This window comes from Pogona vitticeps, chromosome 3 (assembly GCF_051106095.1).
Source record: "Pogona vitticeps strain Pit_001003342236 chromosome 3, PviZW2.1, whole genome shotgun sequence".
Taxonomy (NCBI): domain Eukaryota; kingdom Metazoa; phylum Chordata; class Lepidosauria; order Squamata; family Agamidae; genus Pogona; species Pogona vitticeps.
In genome coordinates, this window is record NC_135785.1 from 245,798,962 (window position 1) to 245,821,053 (window position 22,092).

The following is a 22,092-nucleotide window of genomic DNA, read 5'->3' on the forward strand; positions in this document are numbered from 1 at the left end:
ACACAGACTCCCACAACAGCTTCTTCTTCCCAGCTGCTGCTTCGTCACTTAGCTTCTCCACACACGCATCACATATTTATACAGTACAGCCCCTCCTCCTGATGTCCCGCCTTCCACTCCCCATAGGATGGAACTTTCCCTCCAAACCTATGACAGACAGGTAACATCAGTGCTGTATGTAACAGGGACCACCTCGGAGGGAAGGTAACAGCGTTCCGTGTCTAAGTCGCACTGGCCATGTGACCACGGAAGATTGTCTTCGGACAAACGCTGGCTCTATGGCTTGGAAACGGGGATGAGTCGAACATGACTGGACAAAAAAAATTGTCAAGGGGAACCTTTACCTTTACCTTTAAAGGTCTTAAAGCAGCCCTGCATCAAGTTGCCTCTGACTTACAGCAAACCTATGAAACAAAAAGGTATCAGTAACAGCCCTGTTCGACTCTTCGTGACCCCATGGACCAGAGCACGCCAGGCCCTCCTATCTTCTACTGCCTCCCGGAGTTGTGTCAGGTTCATGTTGGTTGCTTCGCAGACACTGTCCAGCCATCTCATCCTCGGTCGTCCCCTTCTCCTCTTGCCATCACACCTTCCTAACATCAAGGAAGGTCGGACACGACTAAACGACTAAACACACACACACAACAGCCCTGTTCAGATCTTTTAGACTAAAAGCTGTGGCTTCCTTCCTTAAGTCTATGTCATATGAAGTCTTCCTCTTTCCCTGCTGCCTTCAACTTCTCCAGCATTATTGTCATCTTCCTATGACTCTTTTGTCTTCTTTATCTTCTTCAGACATAAGGAATGTAAATAATATGCCTTCCTATATCTATACATACAAATATACATCGAAATATGTATACATACAAGAGGACATGTTTGCATTGTCTGTGCCCAAAGTGGATTTTGATCCACAAATGCTCACAATGAAATATATTTGTTAGTCTTTAAAATCCCACAGTATTTTGCTTTTCCCCCCACTGATTTTACCGACATAGATTTTAACGGGAGCGACTGAAGCACTTAAAAGGCATGCTCATTATAGCCCAATCCTGTACATGTCAGAAGCAAGTCCCACTGAGTTCAGAGGGATAAGTCGTTACAAGATTGAAACTCAAGGGAGTAAGGAACTGAGAGGACGTGTAACTCTGCGCTACATCCCTAGGTAATTAACAACAGCAACTGCAAGCATAAACCCAAGAGGTAGAATTTAATCGGATTTTTTTAAAAAAATAACCACCCGAATTTTATTTGTTATGCATTCGGTCGACTCTTTTAAGAATTTCTAAGGTAAGGCTCCAGCGTCATACAGAAGTTTGTTTTGGAGGAAACATGCTGGAATTCGGAATAATCTTTTCAGTTTGTACAGATATTTCCATACAAACCGAGGAGGAAAGTTTTCCATTAAAACGGCGTACTCTTAATCGTTTCGCCCAGGACTCCGCGAAAACAATACCAGTGTTCGTTACTGTACATTTGGACACTGCGAAAATGAATGAATTACCCCTAGACACTAAAAAACTGCTTGAAAAGTTTCTATTACGCGAGTCTCCCCCAACGGGGTTGTTAAGGGGTTAACTCTCAGTTTATGGAGGCATGATGGGAGTTGTAGGCGAGGAGGTTCACGGGAATTGCAGTTTCAGCGACTTTCCCTGTAGAATGGCCGCCTCCTGTAAGGTAAGCGAGGCTACTTCTTCTTTGTAGGGTGCAATAGCTGAGCAAATGTCACTGTCGAAACGCATGGGTGAGCAATCAGGATTTTATCCGGGGTCTTCCCTGCTTTTTTTCCACCAGGACTGAGTTTGCTTATGCTCCACAGGAATGAACACGTGGGACTTGCAAGGTTTACGTTAATCCTGTTTTTGGAAGCAGAAATCTGTGTTCTGAGGATCTTGCATTAGTCCATAGGGAGCTGTGGGACGATAAAATTATACCCACACAGTCTCTGACCTCAGGGGTCTCCTTAGATCCATAAAGCAGAGCTCAAATCTCATGGCTTTGCAGCAGGTACTCAGTGAGTTGGAAAAAAATATATATCCCAAATTGACAGGGCAAAACCGGTTCCCAGAAATTGAACAAACTAACAAAGAAACAATCTGCAGAAGACAAAAAAAAAAGAAAAAAGAAAAAAAAAGGAGAATGACAAGACCAGCATTAGTTGCCACCTACAGCTACCAGCCAATCTCCACTTCCAGAAACTAGAGCTCTTGTACATTTAATGCCACTTTCTCGGTCTTATGTCTAACCATAGTTATTTTCGGTAAGACTATGCGCTCAACAAAACCCACTCTTGTGGAAGACTCGTCCTGTAACTGGAGTACTAAGATCTCAAATCATTTGCGCTCTCCTATTGTGATACCCTGGACTGGCAGAAAGTCAAACAAGTGAATTCTAGAGGGAATCAACCATGAACCTATCTCTGGAGGCAGAAAAGTCAAGACTGTCTGTCTTTGGGTACATCACAAGAAGGCAAGACTCCCTGGAAGACAATAATGTTGGTAAAGGTTGAAGGCAGCAGGAAAAGAGGAAGACCAAATATGAAATGGATTGGTTCTTTAAGGCTTGCATTTATAAGAGCTGAGCAGGGCTGTTGAGGACAGGACGTGTTGGGGATCACTTATTCATAGGGTCGTCAGAAGTGAGAGGTAATTTGATAGCATGTAACAATAAAGTTGTGGATATTAGAATGTTAGTGTTATCAACACTTCAAATTGTCACTACCTCAATAATCCCATTTTTGCCTTGTTAGGTGGTGTCAATATGGAATTATCCCATCTGATCCCATATTCACAGTTCCTTCCCTACGCTTACTCCCAACCACCATATACTGTACAGTATATATAAACCTGTGGCCAGACATTGTGCTCCATGTGCCTGAAGAAGTGGCATGAAGACTCACACCGAATACTTTTGTGTTTGTTGTATGATTGAACCTACCAATAAGGCTAGGTGGCAGCTGTGAGGAAGTCAAAGGCAGCTGGTCCCAAAGTGGCAGAATAGGAAAAAAAAATCATTATACTGTATAGGTGTTTTGAAAATCCCTGTATAAGAAGCTTGCCAAACATGCCAGGAGCTCCCTCTTCTAGAAATTATGCTGAGGAGTAATTTGCATTGCAGTGTCATCAAAGCAACAAACATGAATTTGACACAATTCCAGGAGGCAGTGGAAGATAGGAGGGCCTGGCGTGCTCTGGTCCATGGGGTCACAAAGAGTCCGACACGACTGAACGACGACGAACTTGCATTAGTCTGTAGTCGTTGGTGGGAAACCTGTGACCCATGCAGCCTCCAGGTCCATTTTTGTGTGCTGCTCCCATATGCCTGACCTCCCCCCCTCAATTTTAAACATTTTTTAAAAGTTTGAAAATTTTCTCCTCAGAAAGCCTGCCCTGTGCTCCCCATGACAGTAAATTTTACCATGTTTTGAGGGATCCACTGTATTTATCTGAAGCCTTTTAGCCACTACAAGGTACATTCCCCCCCATGTAAAAATATTTGAAATTAAACTTAGTTTGCATCTAAAAGCGACCTTTACTGTACACTATCACATCAGTTTTACAACATTCTAAATTAAAAGATAAAAACATAAGTTTGACATGTAAATTAGCCCCTCTACTCTGCACACTTGGGGATGTGGTCCTTCACCTTCTTCTTATTGTCTATCGCAGCATCTGACATCTTTTTGTAAAACCATGCCTGAGGAAAAGATCAGTAATCTTGAATGTTTGCCCACATTTCTGTACACTTGCTTTTGTATTAATTGCCCAGTAAGCATTTTGAAGTATCTTTTGTGGCCAGTGCTGCTGGTTTCTCTTTGATGAGAAGAGGCTGTTCATATGTCATTCAAGGCCACTGACTTGGCTGTTGTACTCTTAGTTCTGATTGCGAGGTGGTTCTCTGGGGTCTTCTGCTGGGGTCTTCTTCAGCCTTCCTGCCTGGCATCATCATGTGTGGAAGATGATGCAGTGGTTGGTCTTACAACCATATTTTTCCAGTATATTTATATGTAAAATAATTTGTGGTGAAAATGGAAATGCTGAAACTGGCTAACTACATGCTGTGTAATTGCTCTTCCACTCTACTATGCTTGCCCTTCTTTCTACCTCTCCCAGTTCTGATTTTAAAAATGACAAAACTAACACAACTCTGTAAAAGAACCTAATAAAGAGAAATTTACCAGGTGTTGCTTGAGTAACTGCCACAGGTGAAGTAGTAGAGCTGTTTATTTTTAATGACAGGGTTAGCTCAATTTTCCCCATTCTAGCATCCTCCAGTGGTGTTGGATGTAATTCCTATCATCACCAGCCAGCCTGACTGGTGTGGATAATGGGATGTATAGTCCAGCATATTAGTCCACTAGGCTGAGGAAGTCCACTGGAGTATATCTTCATTAGCTAGCTATTCTGAGATTTTCAGGAAGTCCCTGCTTTAAAAAAGAAGAAAAAACACCCAGCGGTTGGAGATGATAGCACAGCTAAGCACACATAATTCTGGAAACAGAAATACTGTACTGTAAAAAGCAGTGGCAGGAACGTTATAAATAGGTATAGTGCACCATCTACTGGCCAATAGAATACATTCTTTTCAGGTTACTCAGTACGGTAAGAAATGTCATCTACTCAAGTTGCATAGCCCAAACCCATATATTTTTTCTCAAATAAGAGTGTTGAGTCCAAGAAAACATTCATAGGATTGTAGCCCAGGTTGAATTTCTTTGGAAAATAATCTAAGGTTTTTTCAATCTTTTCTTGAAGGAGGTTGGGGCCAGTAACCATTTATGCTCTGTCAGAGTGTTGGTGAAATTTTAGCTTCTGAGCTGGATGTAGAACATTGAGAGAGGGAAGGTGTATTCATCATCCACCCCACAAGCTTCCTGAGGTTTTACCTTCATTAGTGATCAGAGATAAAAGACCATAAAGTCTGAAAAGCTATTGCCTGCAACTGAGGTCTGGTCTACTGCTCAGAAGTTCTTTTTGGCCATTTGGGAAGCTATGCAAAGCTATGCACAGAACTAGCTCCAAATCTGCAGCTCAGGAAGCTGGTGGTGAAATTTACGACACATTTACGCTATTGAAATAAGTTGGGAGCTGAATCAGGGTTCTGGAAATTGGTTTAAAGTCACGTGGTAGTCACAGGGTTTTTGGGCTTGTTTGTGCATCCTCTTGGGAGCAACTGTTAATCCGAGTGTGAGATGCGTGGTGTATCATCTGAGGGGGCTTCATGGGCTTTTAAAACTCATTTAAAAATTGGTGCAGGGGATCCAGCTTCCTGAAGTTATGCATTCCCAGAGTGAAATGCTTGCTCCAAAATACTAAGATGAAATCCTTCACTGCCATAGCTGCAAGGAGATGCTCTGGTTGCTGGCACATTGTCCTGGAACCACTTTTTATGTTTTTACCCTGCGCATGCCCATTCTCACGCTGGCTACATCTCACAGCTACTTGCTGCCACTGCCACCAACTTATTCCCCACGTTGTGGTAACATGTGTAGCAGAGACAAAAACCATGTTCTTCTGCTGTGGTGTGATTTTAATTCCCTCCCCCCAACTGAGTAGCATTAGATCACTGTTACTGATTTAAAAAATATAACACATTGAACTATGTGGTTCCCCCTTCCACCCTCCCACCTTCCTTGGCTGAGAACCAGCTGCCCCAGCTGTTCTACTTCCTGGGAGGGAGAGAGAAAGAGCAGGCAGGCAAAATACTGGGTATAGGGTGATTTTTCAAGGTCCCCTTTAATGTTTCAATATTTGTTCTATTTATAATTTTTTTTCCAAACTGGAATAGTGCTAGATCAGTGTTAAAAGATTAAAACAACAACAACAGATTGGACTGTAAGGTCCTGCAACCCAGAAACCTATGATTCTGGCATCCATTCCAACACTTGACAAACCCCACAGACACAATTTACTCCCACACAGGTAAGTATGCATGCAAAAACGATTCAAAATAATTTGCATTCATAACTGAGTTAAAATAAACAAGATCCTAGCAGGTGTCTTAAAAAACTCACTTTTCAAACAAACAAATGTATTCTTGAAGGCTTTTACAGCCGGGATCTGATGGTTGTTGTGGTTTTCTGGGCTGTTTGGCCGTGTTCTTAAGGTTTTTCCTCCTAACATTTCGCCAGTCTCTGTGACCGGCATCTTCAGAGGAAAAACAGAAGAAGAAAAAGTGAATGGATACAGTCCTTTGTCCTTTATCTTTCACTTTGTTTCATGCCTTCTCTCTCAATCCCTTCTGGCCTCCTTTCTCTTTCTTTTTATGACACCCCTTTCTTGTTTTCTTTCTTCTCCTTTTCCTCCCTGCTCAGTGGATTGCCTATGGAAAGGACTGCTTGCTCTTATGTCAAAGGTCTGACCAGAGTATGGAAAATCACTTTTGGGCTGCAATGCCTCCACCAATATGGCCAATAGCTGGGCATTCTGGGAGATGTAGCACAAAGGTGACATTCCTAAATTCTGGTTCTAGTTACAATTCCCATCAGCATTCACCTTTAAGGAATGATGGCAGTTGTATTCCAAAATGTTTAAAAGATGATTAAAAGTTCTCTATCTCGAAAGCTTCTATAGACACTTTGTCCTATAGACATATGATAAGATACACAATGTTTATGTGAACACCAATAGGATTCTGGCATATAATTGGGTTTTAAGCCAATAAATCTTAATTTATATTTACTGTCTTTTTTCTGTTTTCTTAAAGGAGTTTTGGACCTTGCACTTTATTTCAATTACAGCTTTGTAGTCAACGTTTCCAATATGGAACTGGATGGCGTCGAGCAACGAAACCAGAAGCTCAGTAAAGCAGAAAAGAAGTTGCGGCAAAAACAAATGAAAGCGAGACACACCCTGTGGAAGCATGAGGGTATTGAGTGTGTATCCTACCCTACCAAGGTGACTAGTGTTGTAGTTTTTACCAGCTGCATGGCAAGTATAAATTGTACATCGTGATTCATCAGCAGGTGTAGCTAGCGATAGATCCACTGAGTTCAGTGAGAGACACACCCGGCGAATAGAGGATTCCATCTTCACTTCCTGGCATGTGATCATAAGAAAAATGAAACCTGCAACAAAATGTTTCAGCATGACGTGCTCTTATGTAAGGCACTAGCCAGGCTAGACCTTTTCCAGGCTATTCCATTCTTTTCCACTTCTACCTTTGCTCTTAGTTTTCGATGTTCTCTTTTGCAAATGTCATTCAGCATTCCGTGGTCAATAATTGTGCTCAGTCCGCACTGGACAGTTTTGGGCTTATGTTTCCCCCATCCCTCCAATCTCTGACTTGTTGCAAACCTTAATATCTCACCATGCACCTTGATGCTTTGTTGGTAGGGGTAGTACTCTTCTGGCGATGAAAGGATTTTCACTTGAATGAAATTTTCTTCATGGAAATGAAGCTTTCTTTGTGTCGTGGCCTCCTTTCTTTAAAGACTGAAAGGCAGTTCCATTTAAATTGGGACCTGGAAAATATTTCATAGGAGTGGAGCAGTTCTATCTGTACTCTTTCACCTTTTCCTTAATCTACTACCCATCGCTTTCATTTTCTGCCTCCCCCCCAATTTATTTATATTTATTTAAGTATTTGTAACACCACTCTTCAGCTGAAAAATCCTTTTAGGATCGTTGTCCTATGATAAAACAACTAAGTGACAGCTAAGACAATCTCAGCTTGCACATTTATGATGTAGTTGGAAAGCAAAAGTGTGGGGGGAGAAAGAAGGAGAACTTAGGAACTTTGCAACCAGCTCTTAAAATTAGAAAAGCCCAATCTGTTTCCTTTTTAACCATACAAGTAGTTATCCCATTGTTTTGAATTGGGTGATCTCTGGTTGGTGTACTTGTGGATGCATTGGCAATGGGCAGCTTAGGGAGATTATGTGTTTCACCCTCTCATTTCCTTGTCTATGTGAAGAGATCACTCAGCTTAGGGAGACAATCTGATACCCTCTTTCCATTTTGCCTCCAATGAAGACTTCAGTGCCAGAGACACTGCTCCCCTTTGTACCCCATTATGTATGTAAGCTCATAAGCTGTTTCCCCTGGTGCAACAGAAGACACAATTAAATTACTCTTTGACCCTCTTTTTCATCTCTGCTGTCATCCTGAGTAGTAGAGGACTTTGCACAGGCCTCCTCTTATCCATTTTGAGTAGTCACTGCAGTTTGTCTGTCTCTTCACATAGGCAAGGAAATGAGAAGGTGAAATACATAATAAAGACAACAAGCAGAATTTGCATCAAAATGCTGCAGTTTGGTGGACTGCTCCTGATCAAGGTTTAAGGTGGCCAGCCAGCCAGGCCCTTCCCAGGATGTTCCCTCCCACATCATAAGCCATATAATGGAGAATAGAGATGGGACCTAAATCAATTTGTGTCCCTTCATCTGAATATCATCCTTCCCTCTGGACCAGGTGGTCCACTCACCTTTCATTGTGTACTACTCCAGCAGTGTGCCAACCTAGGCAGGAGCTCAGCTGGCCTGTCCCTGCCTCCCCCAGCAGCTGACCACTTGTGAGCTGTGCAGGGAAGATCCTTGTCCCACCTCCTTGTCAGAGTGGTCGGCTGCTGGTGGAGTTGGGCCAACTGAGCTCCTGCCTGGATCGGTGTGCTGTTGGAGCAGAAGGTCCCCAGTGGTGCGTGACAAAAGGTAAGTGGACCAGCTGGTCCGGGGGAGGGATAATTTGGTCCCATCTGTAATGAACCTGTGTTTAGTCGTTTAGTCGTGTTCGACTCTTCGTGACCCCATGGACCAGAGCACGCCAGGCCCTCCTGTCTTCTACTGCCTCCCGGAGTTGTGTCAGGTTCATGTTGGTTGCTTCGCAGACACTGTCCAGCCATCTCATCCTCGGTCGTCCCCTTCTCCTCTTGCCGTCACACCTTCCTAACATCAAGGTTTTTTCCAAGAACTCTTTTCTTCTCATGAGATGGCCAAAGTACTGGAGCCTCAGCTTCAGGATCTGTCCTTCCAGTGAGCACTCAGGGTTGATTTCCTTTAGAACTGATAGGTTTGTTCTCCTTGCAGTCCAGGGGATTCTCAAGAGCCTCCTCCAGCACCACAATTCAAGGCATCAATTCTTCGGCGGTCTGCTTTCTTTATGGTCCAGCTCTCACTTCCATATATCACGACAGGAAAAACCATAGCTTTGACTATTCGGACTTTTGTTGGCAAGGTGATGTCTCTGCTTTTCAAGATGCTGTCAAGATTTGTCATCGCTTTCCTCCCAAGAAGAAGGCGTCTTTTAATTTCAGGGCTGCTGTCTCCATCTGCAGTGATCATGGAGCCCAGGAAGATAAAATTTGACACTGTCTCCATATCTTCCCCTTCTATTTCCCAGGAGGTGATGGGACCAGTGGCCATGATCTTAGTTTTTTTGATGTTGAGTTTCAGACCGTTTTTTGCACTCTCCTCTTTCACTCTCATTACAAGGTTCTTTAATTCCTCCTCACTTTCTGCCATCAGAGTGGTATCATCTGCATATCGGAGGTTGTTGATATTTCTTCCGGCAATCTTAATTCCGGCTTGGGTTTCTTCCAGTCCAGCCTTCCGCATGATGTACTCTGCATATAAGTTAAATAAGCTGGGGGACAATATACAGCCTTGCCGTACTCCTTTCCCAATTTTGAACCACTCAGTTGTTCCATGACCAGTTCTAACTGTTGCTTCCTGTCCCACATATAGGTTTCTCAGGAGACAGATAAAGTGGTCAGGCACTCCCATTTCTTTAAGAACTTGCCATAGTTTGCTGTGGTCCACACAGTCAAAGGCTTTCGCATAGTCAATGAAGCAGAAGTAGATATTTTTCTGGAACTCTCTGGCTTTCTCCATAATCCAGCGCAAGTTAGCAATTTGGTCTCGAGTTCCTCTGCCTCTTCGGAATCCAGCTTGTACTTCTGGGAGTTCTCGGTCCAGATACTGCTGAAGCCTACCTTGGAGGATTTTGAGCATAACCTTGCTAGCGTGCGAAATGAGTGCAATTGTACGGTAGTTGGAGCATTCTTTGGCACTGCCTTTCTTTGGGATTGGGATGTAGACTGATCTTTTCCAATCCTCTGGCCACTGTTGAGTTTTCCAAACTTGCTGGCATATTGAATGTAGCACCTTAACAGCATCATCTTTCAAGATTTTAAATAGTTCAACTGGAATGCCATCACCTCCACTGGCCTTGTTGTTAGCCAGGCTTTCTAAGGCCCACTTGACTTCGCTGTCCAGGATGTCTGGCTCAAGGTCAGCAACGACATTGTCTGGGTTGTCCGGGATATCCACATCTTTCTGATATAATTCCTCTGTGTATTCTTGCCACCTCTTCTTGACGTCTTCTGCTTCTGTTAGGTCCCTCCCATTTTTGTCTTTTATCATGTTCATCTTTGCGCAAAATGTTCCTCTAATATGTCCAATTTTCCTGAACAGATCTCTGGTCTTTCCTTTTCTGTTATCTTCCTCTATTTCTTTGCATTGTTCATTTAAGAAGGCCCTCTTGTCTCTCCTTGCTATTCTTTGGAAGTCTGAATTCAAGTTTCTGTAACTTTCCCTATCTCCCTTGCATTTTGCTTCCCTTCTCCTCTCTGCTATTTCTAAGGCCTCGTTGGACAGCCACTTTGCTTTCTTGCATTTCCTTTTCTTTGGGATGGTTTTCGTTGCTGCCTCCTGGACAATGTTACGAGCCTCTATCCAAAGTTCTTCAGGCACTCTGTCCACAAAATCTAGTTCCTTAAATCTGTTCTTTACTTCCACTGTGTATTCATAAGGGATTTGGTTTAGATTATACCTGAGTGGCCCAGTGGTTTTTCCTAATCTCTTCAGTCTAAGCTTGAATTTTGCTATGAGAAGCTGATGATCAGAACCGCAGTCAGCTCCAGGTCTTGTTTTTGCTGACTGTATAGAGCTTCTCCATCTTTGGCTGCAGAGAATATAATCAATCTGATTTCGATATTGCCCATCTGGTGATTTCCATGTATAGAGTCGCCTCTTGTGTTGTTGGAAAAGAGTGTTTGTGATGACCAGCTTATTCTCTTGACAAAACTCTATTAGCCTTTGTCCTGCTTCGTTCTGAACTCCAAGGCCAAACTTCCCTGTTGTTCCTTTTATCTCTTGGCTCCCTACTTTAGCATTCCAGTCCCCTAGAGTGAGAAGAACATCTTTCTTTGGTGTCAGTTCTAGAAGGTGTTGTAAATCTTCATAGAATTGTTCAATTTCAGTCTCCTCAGCAATGCTGGTTGGTGCATAAACTTGGATTATTGTGATGTTGAATGGTCTGCCTTGGATTCGTATTGACATCATTCTATCATTTTTGAGATTGTATCCCATTACAGCTTTTCCCACTCTTTTGTTGACTATGAGGGCTACTCCATTCCTTCTACGGGATTCTTGTCCACAATAGTAGATATGATAATCATCTGAGCTGAATTCGCCCATTCCTGTCCATTTTAGTTCACTGATGCCCAGAATGTCGATGTTTATTCTTGCCATCTCCTGTTTGACCACCTCCAGCTTCCCAATGTTCATAGATCTTACATTCCAGGTTCCTATGCAGTATTTTTCTTTGCAGCATTGGATTTTCCTTTCACTTCCAGGCACGTCCACAGCTGAGCGTCCTTTCGGCTTTGGCCCAACCACTTCATTAGCTCTGGAGCTACTTGTACTTGTCCTCCGCTCTTCCTCAGTAGCATGTTGGACGCCTTCCGACCTGAGGGGCCCATCTTCCAGTGTCATATCTTTTAGCCTTTTGTTTCTGATCATGGGGCGTTCTTGGCAAAGATACTGGAGTGGCTTGCCATTTCCTACTCCAGGTGGATTGCGTTTAGTCGGAACTCTCCACTATGTCCTGTCCGTCTTGGGTGTCCCTGCACGGCATAGCCCATAGTTTCTCTGAGTTACTCAAGCCCCTTCACCACGACAAGGCAGCAATCCATGAAGAAGTGTAATGAACCTAGCAGTTCAAAAGCATGTAAAATGCAAGTAGATAAATAGGTGCCACCTTGGTGGGAAGGTAACAGCATTCCATGTCTAGTCACGCTGGCCACGTGACCACGGAATCACATTTTTGGTGTAATATGCAGCTGCCCATGGTGGATTCATGCATCTGTAGGGGTGTCATGCATAAGCTGTGGAAGTTGCAGGGAAGCAGATTATGGCCAAACATTAAAAGAAACTTCGTAACAGTAAGAACTATTTGACAGTGGAACGAACTGCCTCAGGAGATGGTGGGCTTTTTTTCTTGGTAGTAATTAAGCAGAAAGTGGATGGCTGTCTGTCAGGGGTGCTGTTATTGAACATGTTGTGGTCCTCCAATGTCTTTAAATTGAGATTCCCATCACCCCAAGCCATCATAGATAATCATTAGAGATGGTGGCAGGTGTAGTTCAGCAACTTCTGAAGTGCCACAGGTTGTCGATCCTGGTGCAATTATGTCCTTCTTCAGAGATCCTGCATTGGTAGGGGTTGGACTAGAAAACCTCTAATATCCCTTCTGTCCTTCTGATTCAGTCCTTCTTGTGCTTGAGTAGATGATGCAGACAAAAGTTAACACTCCCTTTTTCGAGCAATGCTCCATGCTCTTTTAAAGTCCAAGCACTGCATTCAGATTTTCAAATAGAAATGACTCCTCTCAGATAATAGCCTCATTTTTCTCTTTATTGCTCTGCTGTGTTTATGGAATGCTGTTTTCAGATGAACAAATTAATGTTGATTACTCATGTCTGTGTCTTTTTGCCCCCTTTCCCCCTCCTCTTCTTGTTCTCTCTTTGTCCATAATTAGAGCCTGGTCATTGCCAACGGAGGTCTGGGTAACGGCGTAAGTCGATGCCAGCTGCTCTGTGTGGTGGAAAAATGCGGGCTGGTGGAAGTCCTTTCAATGCCACCAAATAAACCCTATTCATTTGTGAAATATGGAACGCTGGAAGATGCCACGCGAGCCTACAACTCCCTTAATGGGAATGAGATCAAAGTGGAGGACTCCCTCCAAAGTGTTGTTCTCTATTTCAACTTTGTGGAACAAGGTATTGCTGTTATTTTATTATTATAACTAGGCAAACAGGCGAAGCCTGGCCAACTACATTAGTTATTTTCCTGGCTGGTTTCATTGAAGCCAGACCAAGATACTATTCTGCCTGAGGCTAATGGCATGGTTACATCCCCTCCCCTACTGCTGGAGCAATAGTTGAATCACCCCTTAATGCTATCTTCCATTTGGGACAAAGCAGAGTAGTTTAAAGAGCCCAGAATTCATTGTGTGGCGTATGTCACTTTGACCTTTAACAGTTATTCCGTTGAGATTTCAGAAGAAACAGTTGAAAAACTGCCAGTTTTATATCGAACCTGCAAGTATCTGTTTCCTGACAGCGGTTGCCGCCTTCTGTCTAACATTATGGCTGGCCCTTGCTTGCAGTATGTAATGATAGTATTTATGTGCTCTCAAGTCAATTCTGTGTGATTCTTCCTAGGTTATACTAAGTATAAAGTACTCAGAAGTGGTTTACCATTCATTTCTTCTGGGTATATCCTGGGATTGGGCAGCTTGTCCAAGGCTACACAAGCTGGCTGTTCTCCAGGGAGGCACGGGGAGGAATCGAATTTTCAATTACTGGCTCTGCAAACAGATATTTAACTTACTGAGCTAGCCAGCCAACATAGTATATATGCTTGCTTGTATCATTCAGACCAGAGATGGGGGTATTCATATTCGTATACGAATACAGTACCTGCACACAGCTCGAGTTAACAGGGGACTGTCCCCTGGAACTGGACTGTCTATTCGCATGTCTGCCACCGCCGCCGCCACTCTTCCTTCCAATCGCTCTGGAGCGCCTGGTTGGCTAGCCACTCGTCAGCCTTGCAGGGACACTCGTCTTCCCTCCTTCTGCAAGGAGCAGAAGGTATTGCAAGGTATTGGCGGCAGATGCCTGAGTGGACAGTCTGGCCCCAGAGGGCTGGACCCTTGTTAACTCCAACTGTGCTGGGGTATTCGTATATAGTTCACACCCACGAAATGTAGAAATTCTAGAAGCTGTAGTCTAAAAAAGAAACTACTTGACGACAATAATCCATTCCAGGAAAATCGCTGTTAAGCAAAATCGTCGTCAAGCAAAAAAAAAAACCATTGAAATGCATTGAAAACCGGTCAATGTGTTCCAATGGGGGAAATACCTCATCGTCCAGCGAAGATCACCCATAGAGAACCACAGATCAGCTGTTCTAATTCTCTGTAATGTGAAGCTTCCCTCCGGAAAATAGCCATTTTGCGAAGGGAGGGAAGCCATTTTATGAAGGGAAGCCATTTTGCGGAGCCGGAAAAATCGTCGTTAATTTATTTATTTATTTATTTATTTATTGTATTTATACCCCCCTATCTAGTCATTTCGACCACTCTAGGCGGCTTACAACAAATGATAACAAGTTCTAAAAAATTTATAACAATTAATTAATTAGATGATTCTATAAGATGGGAAAAATTAAGCGAACAGATGGTTCGTGAAGCAGGCTCCTAACCAACGCCAAGCAGAAAAACCCCATTAAAACCATCGTTTTGCGATCGCAATAGCGATTGGAAAAAACTCATCGTAAAGCGATTTCGACATCATGTGGGGTAAGTGTCAAGCGAGGCACCACTGTACTCCCCCTGTGGCCCAGTCAGTATTATCATGGACTGGGGGATTCTGGGAGTTGTACTCCAGAGAAGGAATGTTTGCTAGTGCTGTTCAGACCATTTCCTGCCACTTTCCTGTGCTCACTCATAAAAGCATACTCTGCACTATCAACTTTTGTAGTGTCCTTTGCCTCTTGGTTGGACAGTGTCACTGAAGCTATCAACATGAATTTGACCCAACTCTGGGAGGCAGTGGAAGACAGGAGGGCCTGGCGTGCTCTGGTTCATGGGGTCACGAAGAGTTGGACACGACTTAGCGACTAAACAACAACAACATTGCCTCTTGGATGGAATGAAGTGGAAAGGAGGTACTAGACGCAGTCTATGTCCTGTCCCCTCCATTAAGCATCTAAGCAATTGATAGGGCCAATCAGGCTTAATAGGGCCAAGAGATAATTTGTTTGTTTTCTGGTGATAAGAGGAAAAACTTTTCTTAAAAAACATTTGAGTCTTTCACATGTCACAAACACCTAACATATGGATGTATGTGTTAGGCTTGATGCCAGTGAAAAACAATCACATCTTCTGGACTAAATCCTTTGAGAACTTGCTTGCAAGATTGGTTATCTATTGGGCCAGGAAAATAGAATTCTATGAATATAACATCAAATGCACTGGCTAAGGCAGTGGTTCCTAGCCATGGATCCCCAGATGTTCTTGGACTGCAACTGCATGAAATCCTGGCTAGTACAGCTAGTGGTGAAGGCTTCTGGGAGTTTTAGTCCAAGAACATCAGGGGATCTGAGGTTGGGAACCACTGTCCTAAGGGTTTCAGGAAGGTTTTTGGTTCATGTAGCAGTTCTCGTGCTAGGTCCCTAGACAATTTGATATAATAATGTGTCACAAATGTTTTCTGAAACTCCCCTCTGCTCACAAAAGGGAAGCTGTTTGAAAGAAAGCTGGGCCAGCCTAGGTTAGTTTGCCATTAGAGGAAGAAAATTAAATTGTAGTTCTCACTTACCAAGTGAAAGCATAGTGTCTTGCCAAGTCAGAACAGCACCCAGGGCAGAAGTTAATTTGATATCTAAAGCAGAAAATTCCAGAAGTATTTCTCCCTTTTTTTGGCAGGTGAAACCTAGTCATAATAAATCAAGTAACTAACAGTTTGCTTTCTGAAGTGACCACCTCATTATGCTTAATGGCAGGACTGGCTCTGGCAGATTTAAATCTATCCTGTGCTTACAGATATCACAGTTCTTTGGATTTGGGCATAGTCTTCCTTCTTTGCTATATTTATTGGCTGTCAACTCAAACAGCTGATGAATCTCAAGAGTCCTGGAATGAGTCAAGTGCATGTGGTGGACATCTCACCTGAAATGACTGGGGAAAACAGTGACCTTTGCTTTGACAGAGCAGTAAGGCATTTAAATCTGAAAAGCAGCAAGATTCTCTTGTCCTAAAGTGAAAGGTTTTGTGCTATACAGTCCATTGGGAACAAGCTCTATGGTGTATGACCAGATATGATTATAGATTCAGTCAAACGTTGCTTTTGGCTTTATCACTTCATTCAGTAATGCATCTCCAGAAAATGTTTTGGCAGATCATTCTATTCAGGTGAATGCTTAGTCCTCGGGCACAAGCAGAATGTTCTTGATACTTTTGTTTGAGCATTTTCTATAGTATGAACATGTTGACTGGAATCCTGTTGCGTATGTATGCTTGCATAAGTGCAACAGCATAAGTCACAGCAGCAAATAGCTACTAATCAAAGCATCAGTTCTTGTATCCCTCAAGAAAAAAGATCCATGAAATGAAGGCACAATATTAAATATGTCAGAGGAAAATCAATGAACATCTAGCACAATATAATACAATGATGAAGTGAAAAATGTATGCAGAACAATCTGGATTAAAGTATCAGATGAATTTAGTGTTGTGCAAAATTAGCCACAGTTAGCTCTTTATAAAACACATTTGCCCCTAATCTTCCATCAGCCTTCTATTTAAAGCTCACTATATTCCCAATTGTTTAGTCTTTGCTGGTCTGAATATTGAGAAGGAAAGACCTATATTTATTTATTCCAAAGAAGAGGTTCCTGAAGTCTTTGGAGAATGTGTGCAGGAAAATTAATCCAGAAAAATTCAGATGGGACAGTAGCCGGAAATTTAGCTCAGAAAAATGCAGCTCTTTGTCAAAAAAAAATCACAAAAGAAAAGGATGTATAGAATATTCAAGAAGGAATTGTCTAACCCATTGTTAAAATCTGGAGCTTCTCTCAGAATTAAGGCAAACTAAGGCCCAAAGGTCCCACAACAATCAAAATCTGCAAAAATAAAAATTACCTGAGAAAAAGTAAACTGAAAAGCATCTGTGTATGTGTGGAGGTGGGAGTCCTTTCCCCCAAACTGCAATCACTTTTTGTTTCATTGACACCCATATATTTCCTGCATTCTGACTGGCTTCTTCCCCTTCACCCCTCTTATCCGATGATGGGGGCGAGTGCATTCCACCATTTTTCTTTATTCCCGGAAAGAAAATCATCCCTTTATTCTGAGACAAGTGATATGATCACATCATCTTATTATTAAAATTTCCCACCCTTTCCCCCTGCCTTTTTTCGTTTGTAGGTCAAGGCTCCATTCGCAAGCCGATGCCAATTTTTGCGAACGGAGCCATTCATAAGTCAAAAAGTTCATAGGTAGGGACGTTCGTAAGTCGAGGTCCCACTGTATGTCATTTTCATGGGCAGATCTTGGTGTTTTTCTACTCTTAGTTCCTTGGGAAGACATGACTCCTCCAGCCTTGCCTCCTGGTCTGAGCATAATTGAAGAGCTGATTTCACCTGAAGAAGAAAGACAACTTTTGGAAAGCATTGACTGGGCAGAGGATGAGGCCCTCCCAAACAGTAAGTAACTGATACAGTGAGGATAGGGGAGTTATGGATCTTCCAATGTTATTGGACTTCAGTTCCGCATCATGGGCTAGATCTCATGGGAACTGTAGTCCAGTAACAGATTAGAGAGCCACATGTTGCCCACCCTTGCCATATAGTAAGTCAGTGTTTACCGTTATTCCCCAAAGCATCCTATTTGGCCTCCTGTTTTGTATAACTGCAGAGTTGTCCTTCATTAATTCTTTGCAGGTTATCTGTCTGTCTATATATTTTAAGTCTCTGTGCTCTTTGATAATGGCAGGATAGCAGATTCAGCCTTCCGATTATCCTACATAAATTGATAGTTACCTATACTGTAACTTCCAGGCTATCTTAGTACCAGGGTTAACATCATGAACTGAAAAGGCAAGTGATCTCAGTGATGCTAATGCTGACAAGTCATATACAGTTTTGTATACTGTATAGCCAGTCAAACTCATCTAGGGAATCCTTAAACTAGGAGCCTAATAAAGTTCTTTGTTCTAGCTGTGGATCAGAACAGGTGTATAGACAATTAGTTGTTTGTCAGACCCATGATGGCCCACCGTGAGGGATTTTAAAGGGATTCTTTTATTTTGCTGTTTTATTTGAGCTTTTAATTAATTTATCTGTTTAATACTTTTAATAATTTATTATTTAACTTTTAAAAATTACTATAATCCACCTTGGGTCCTGTAGGAGAAAGGTGGCATATAAATATTTTAAACAGACAGACAGACCGACCTGGAGAAGACTCATAGTAATTAATAGCTGGTCAATGTAAGTGAGATGCATTAGGGATTGTACTGTATAATAGATATGGGAACTGAAGCACTCTGCTTAAATTCAACTTAGTGATTTCAAGGCAGAGGTAGAATTCAAATCAGGAACTTCTAGATTCATAGTGTCTGTCAGTTTAACTTTGATGGTGTACCAGTTGACAAAGCATATTGTGCTAATATGTTTGTAACTGTTTTTAAGATGTTTTATTTTTGCTTCTTTTCTCTTTCACAGCTCAGAAGTCTTTAAAACACAGGAGGGTAAAACATTTTGGATATGAGTTCCGGTATGATAACAACAACATTGATCGAGACAGGCCATTACCTGGAGGTGAGCCTCTAAACAGAATGCCCCGTATCTCATTAGTCATTCCCAAAGCATTTATGCAACGGTGGCATGGAACAGACAGTCTCTAAGGTGGTCTGCTCATGCTCATTTGGGAATAAGTCCCAATGAAGTCAGTGGAACTTACTTCCAAGTATAACTGAAAAAGAGATTGCACTGCAGAGCTTTTGTTTATCTTAACGTGAAAACTGAATCATGCTTACAGAGAAGGAGGTCTTATGGATTTCAAAAGAGGATCATCTAATAATCATGTGCCATCAAGTCAATTCTGACTTTGGTGACTCTTTTCAGGATTTTCCAGTTGAAGAATACCCAGAAGTGGTTTTCCATTCCCTTCTTCTAGGACCGCTCTGGAACTGTGCAGTTTGCCCAGGGCAACACAGGCTGGCTTTTCTCCTGGGTCTGCAGTAATTGAAAGTTGGTTAGCCCTAGTTAACACTGGAATGGCCGTAAAAGCAGGGGTTGTAAGGTGACCCATTGTGATTTGGGTGTCCCTTGTATGTTACTCTGTTTTGAGGATGTTGCTATTAAACTTTGCAGCTTTCTTGTTGCTTTGTTGTATTCTCTATGATAGAGCAATTTTGAGCGGGGGGGGGGAAGTCATTAGAATTTCACTTACGTACATATTTTGCTTCTTAATGTCAGGTCTCCCAGATATCTGCAACACGTTTCTTGAGAAATGCCTGAACATGGGATACATTAAAGACAGTCCTGATCAGTTGACTATAAATCAATATGAACCTGGACAAGGTATGTACTTACATTCCTGTGCTATGTTAACTTCACCCTCTGATCCTAAAGAGTCCAAAGCCAAGTGGGTCTATCAATAAAAAGCCAAGTTAAGAAAAAAGTCATTTTATATGAAGATGTAATGAGATTTAGAGAAGAGGTGGCGATTCCAGGTGGACCAGGTCTATTCGTATCCAACTGATACCTAGTTGGAAAGGAAAATTTTACATTTGGTTGGGAAACCAACCAAATGTAAAATTTTCTGCCCTATGTAGAGTCAACTTTTAGGTGTATCTAAGTTGGTACTGTTGACACTGACTGTGGCAGGTCTCTGAGATTTCAGGCTGTAGTCTTTTCAGCCTTTCCTGGAGATGCCAAAGATTGAATCTGGAGCCTTTTTGCGCACAGAAATCATGCTGTGCCAAAGCTTATGTAAGCTTATGAATGTCCCAGGATTGAAGGGCTGGCTTGTGCTATGGCCTCATGTTCTGTAGTCGGCGTTGAGATGTTGAAAGCTGGGTGGAAGAAAACATTGGGGTTTTTTTTACCACAAGCCAGTGATTTGTAGCATTGATGTGTTTCTGAAAAAGTAACTAAAAGTAACTATTTAATTATGTTTAAGAGCAGGTTAGCTGAGTATTTTTTAAAATTATAACCAGAAAGTAACCAAGTACTTTGAGGAGCCTTGGTGCCCCAAATATTTAAGGGTTTGGACTGAGAGGACTGAGCCAGTGGGTATAACTGTATGAGCACAGACATGCAAGAAATCATGGGGAAATAGGAAAGGGGTCAGAGAGCTGTGGTTTTAGGTGGCAAAACTGCCTGGCATAAGGTCTGAGGCACATCCTAAACCAGGGGTGAGCAAAACAAAGTTGTTCAAGTGTTGCTTGTACCTCATGGTGCGATGGTTAAAACTGCAGTACTGCAGCCAAAACTCTGCTCACAACCCAAGTTCAATCCCAGATACCCAGCTCAAGGTTCACTCGGCCTTCCATCCTTCTGAGGTCAGTAAATTGAATACTCAGCTTGCTGGGTTGGGGGGATTATGTAGCCTGCATAATTAAATTGTAGACTGGTTAGAGAGTGCTTTAAGTGTTATGTGGCAATATATGAGCAGTATGATTTGGTTTTTTGCTCAACTTCTTCTCCCATCAGTCTTCGTCAGCATAGGCAAAGGTGAACAGCATAGGCAAAGGTGAACCTGTCCAAAACCATTCCAAACAGCTGCAAAATTTGTTCATCTGGAATGGGTTTCCCATACCTTCATTCCACATATGTAGTTTTGGTTAGAAGTCATGTAAAGAAGATCCTTGGCATATGAATTGAGAAAAAATAGGACTAATGGTGAATTGAACATGAAAAGCACATCCCAGTTATTGTTCTTGACTTAATTATCATTTTATTTTATGTTATAGGAATCCCACCTCACATTGATACACATTCTGCTTTTGAGGATGAAATAATTTCTCTAAGCTTAGGAGCTGAGGTAATGAACATTTTATTTTATTCTCAGTCTTTTCAGAGTCTGAATGAGTTCAGCTTCCAGGAGATACTAGAATATATCATATTTGCATCTGATTACTGCTGACTGCAGAGACCATACTACCAATTCATGGTGCATCTTAGTTGAAAAAGACAGAGAAGTTGAAGACTTTATAGTTTAATTTTTCTGGAGTATACTGTAACTTTATAAGTTAATTTTTCTGGAGTATACTCAAGCCTGAACTGTCTCTGGAGGCAAAAATGATAAAACTGAGATAGTCATAGTTTGGGCACATCACAAGAAGGCAAGATTCTCTGAAAAAGACAGTAATGCTAGGAAAAGTTGAAGATAGCAGGAAAAGAAAACCAACTATAAGATGAATAGACTCTCACAATGCCTTGAGCCATTTCTATTTTCTTTTGAAGTATAAACATTTCCTACAAGCAGTCGAGAAAGGATGTTGGATCAAGATAGATAGGTGAAGAACTGTTCACAGATACAGATGAGAGGTTAGACGTACGGAAGCAGAAAAATGAAACTAGGGCTTTCACTGGCTTGTGGAAACACCAGATACACTTTCCCTACTTGGCAAATAGGAATACTAGAGATATAACAGCAACCTAGTATGAATGCATTTATTTATTTTATTTATTTATTTATTTGATTTTTACCCCGCCCCTCTAGACCAATGCTAAATTATAATTAATTGCAACTGGAGTGGGTCTGTTGGAGTTTTGGACATGAGCACCTCTTGTCTCCTCTTCTAGATTGACTGAAGGGTTAGAAGGATTCAGTTCCTGTATGAAACTAACTGCAGTTCTCTGTTGTGTCCAGAGTGTGTTAAGCTTGAAATATGTTTTATTGAAATATCTCAAGATCAAGCAGTGATTTCCGATCATGGCTATTTTCAATAAACCATAGATGAAACTAAACACAATTCCTTATTCAGACGTTAATGAAAAAAATAGTTTAAAGCAAGAAGCAAGTATTTTTGTTGCCCTTGGAACTGCACTGGAAAGGCCAAAGTATACCTTTTACATGATGTTTAGCATTGGAGTAGGTGACATGGTGCTCTCCATATGTTTTGGATTACAGTGCCCACAATCGCCAACCCTTGTTTATGCCGATTGAGGATGATGGGACATGCAGTCTAAACCACCTAAACAGTATCATTTGGTGTTTGGTTTAGCATTATATTTACATGAGACTTTTTACAGGCTATGGCTGAATTAGGCTGAAGCTGTTATAGTAGAGTGTTATC

General features: G+C 42.0%; 1 protein-coding gene across 5 annotated transcripts in view; it reads left to right on the top strand.

Annotated features, from left to right (window-relative positions):
* Positions 1-1,043: 1,043 nt before the first annotated feature.
* Positions 1,044-22,092, top strand: part of ALKBH8 (alkB homolog 8, tRNA methyltransferase) — an 80,676-nt gene continuing 59,627 nt past the window's right edge. The window contains exons 1-7 of one of the 5 annotated variants that reach the window (XM_020803168.3): positions 1,044-1,165; positions 6,740-6,896; positions 12,756-12,996; positions 17,357-17,488; positions 18,509-18,604; positions 19,265-19,369; positions 20,764-20,834. In XM_020803168.3, coding sequence (XP_020658827.3) covers positions 1,059-1,165; positions 6,740-6,896; positions 12,756-12,996; positions 17,357-17,488; positions 18,509-18,604; positions 19,265-19,369; positions 20,764-20,834 — 909 coding nt within the window. In that variant the 5' untranslated portion in view covers positions 1,044-1,058. Of the gene's footprint in view, positions 1,166-1,272; positions 1,291-1,601; positions 1,678-6,705; positions 6,897-12,755; positions 12,997-17,356; positions 17,489-18,508; positions 18,605-19,264; positions 19,370-20,763; positions 20,835-22,092 lie in introns of those variants that run through there. The other 4 variants (XM_020803164.3, XM_020803165.3, XM_020803163.3 and 1 more) reach the window with 4 other exon arrangements.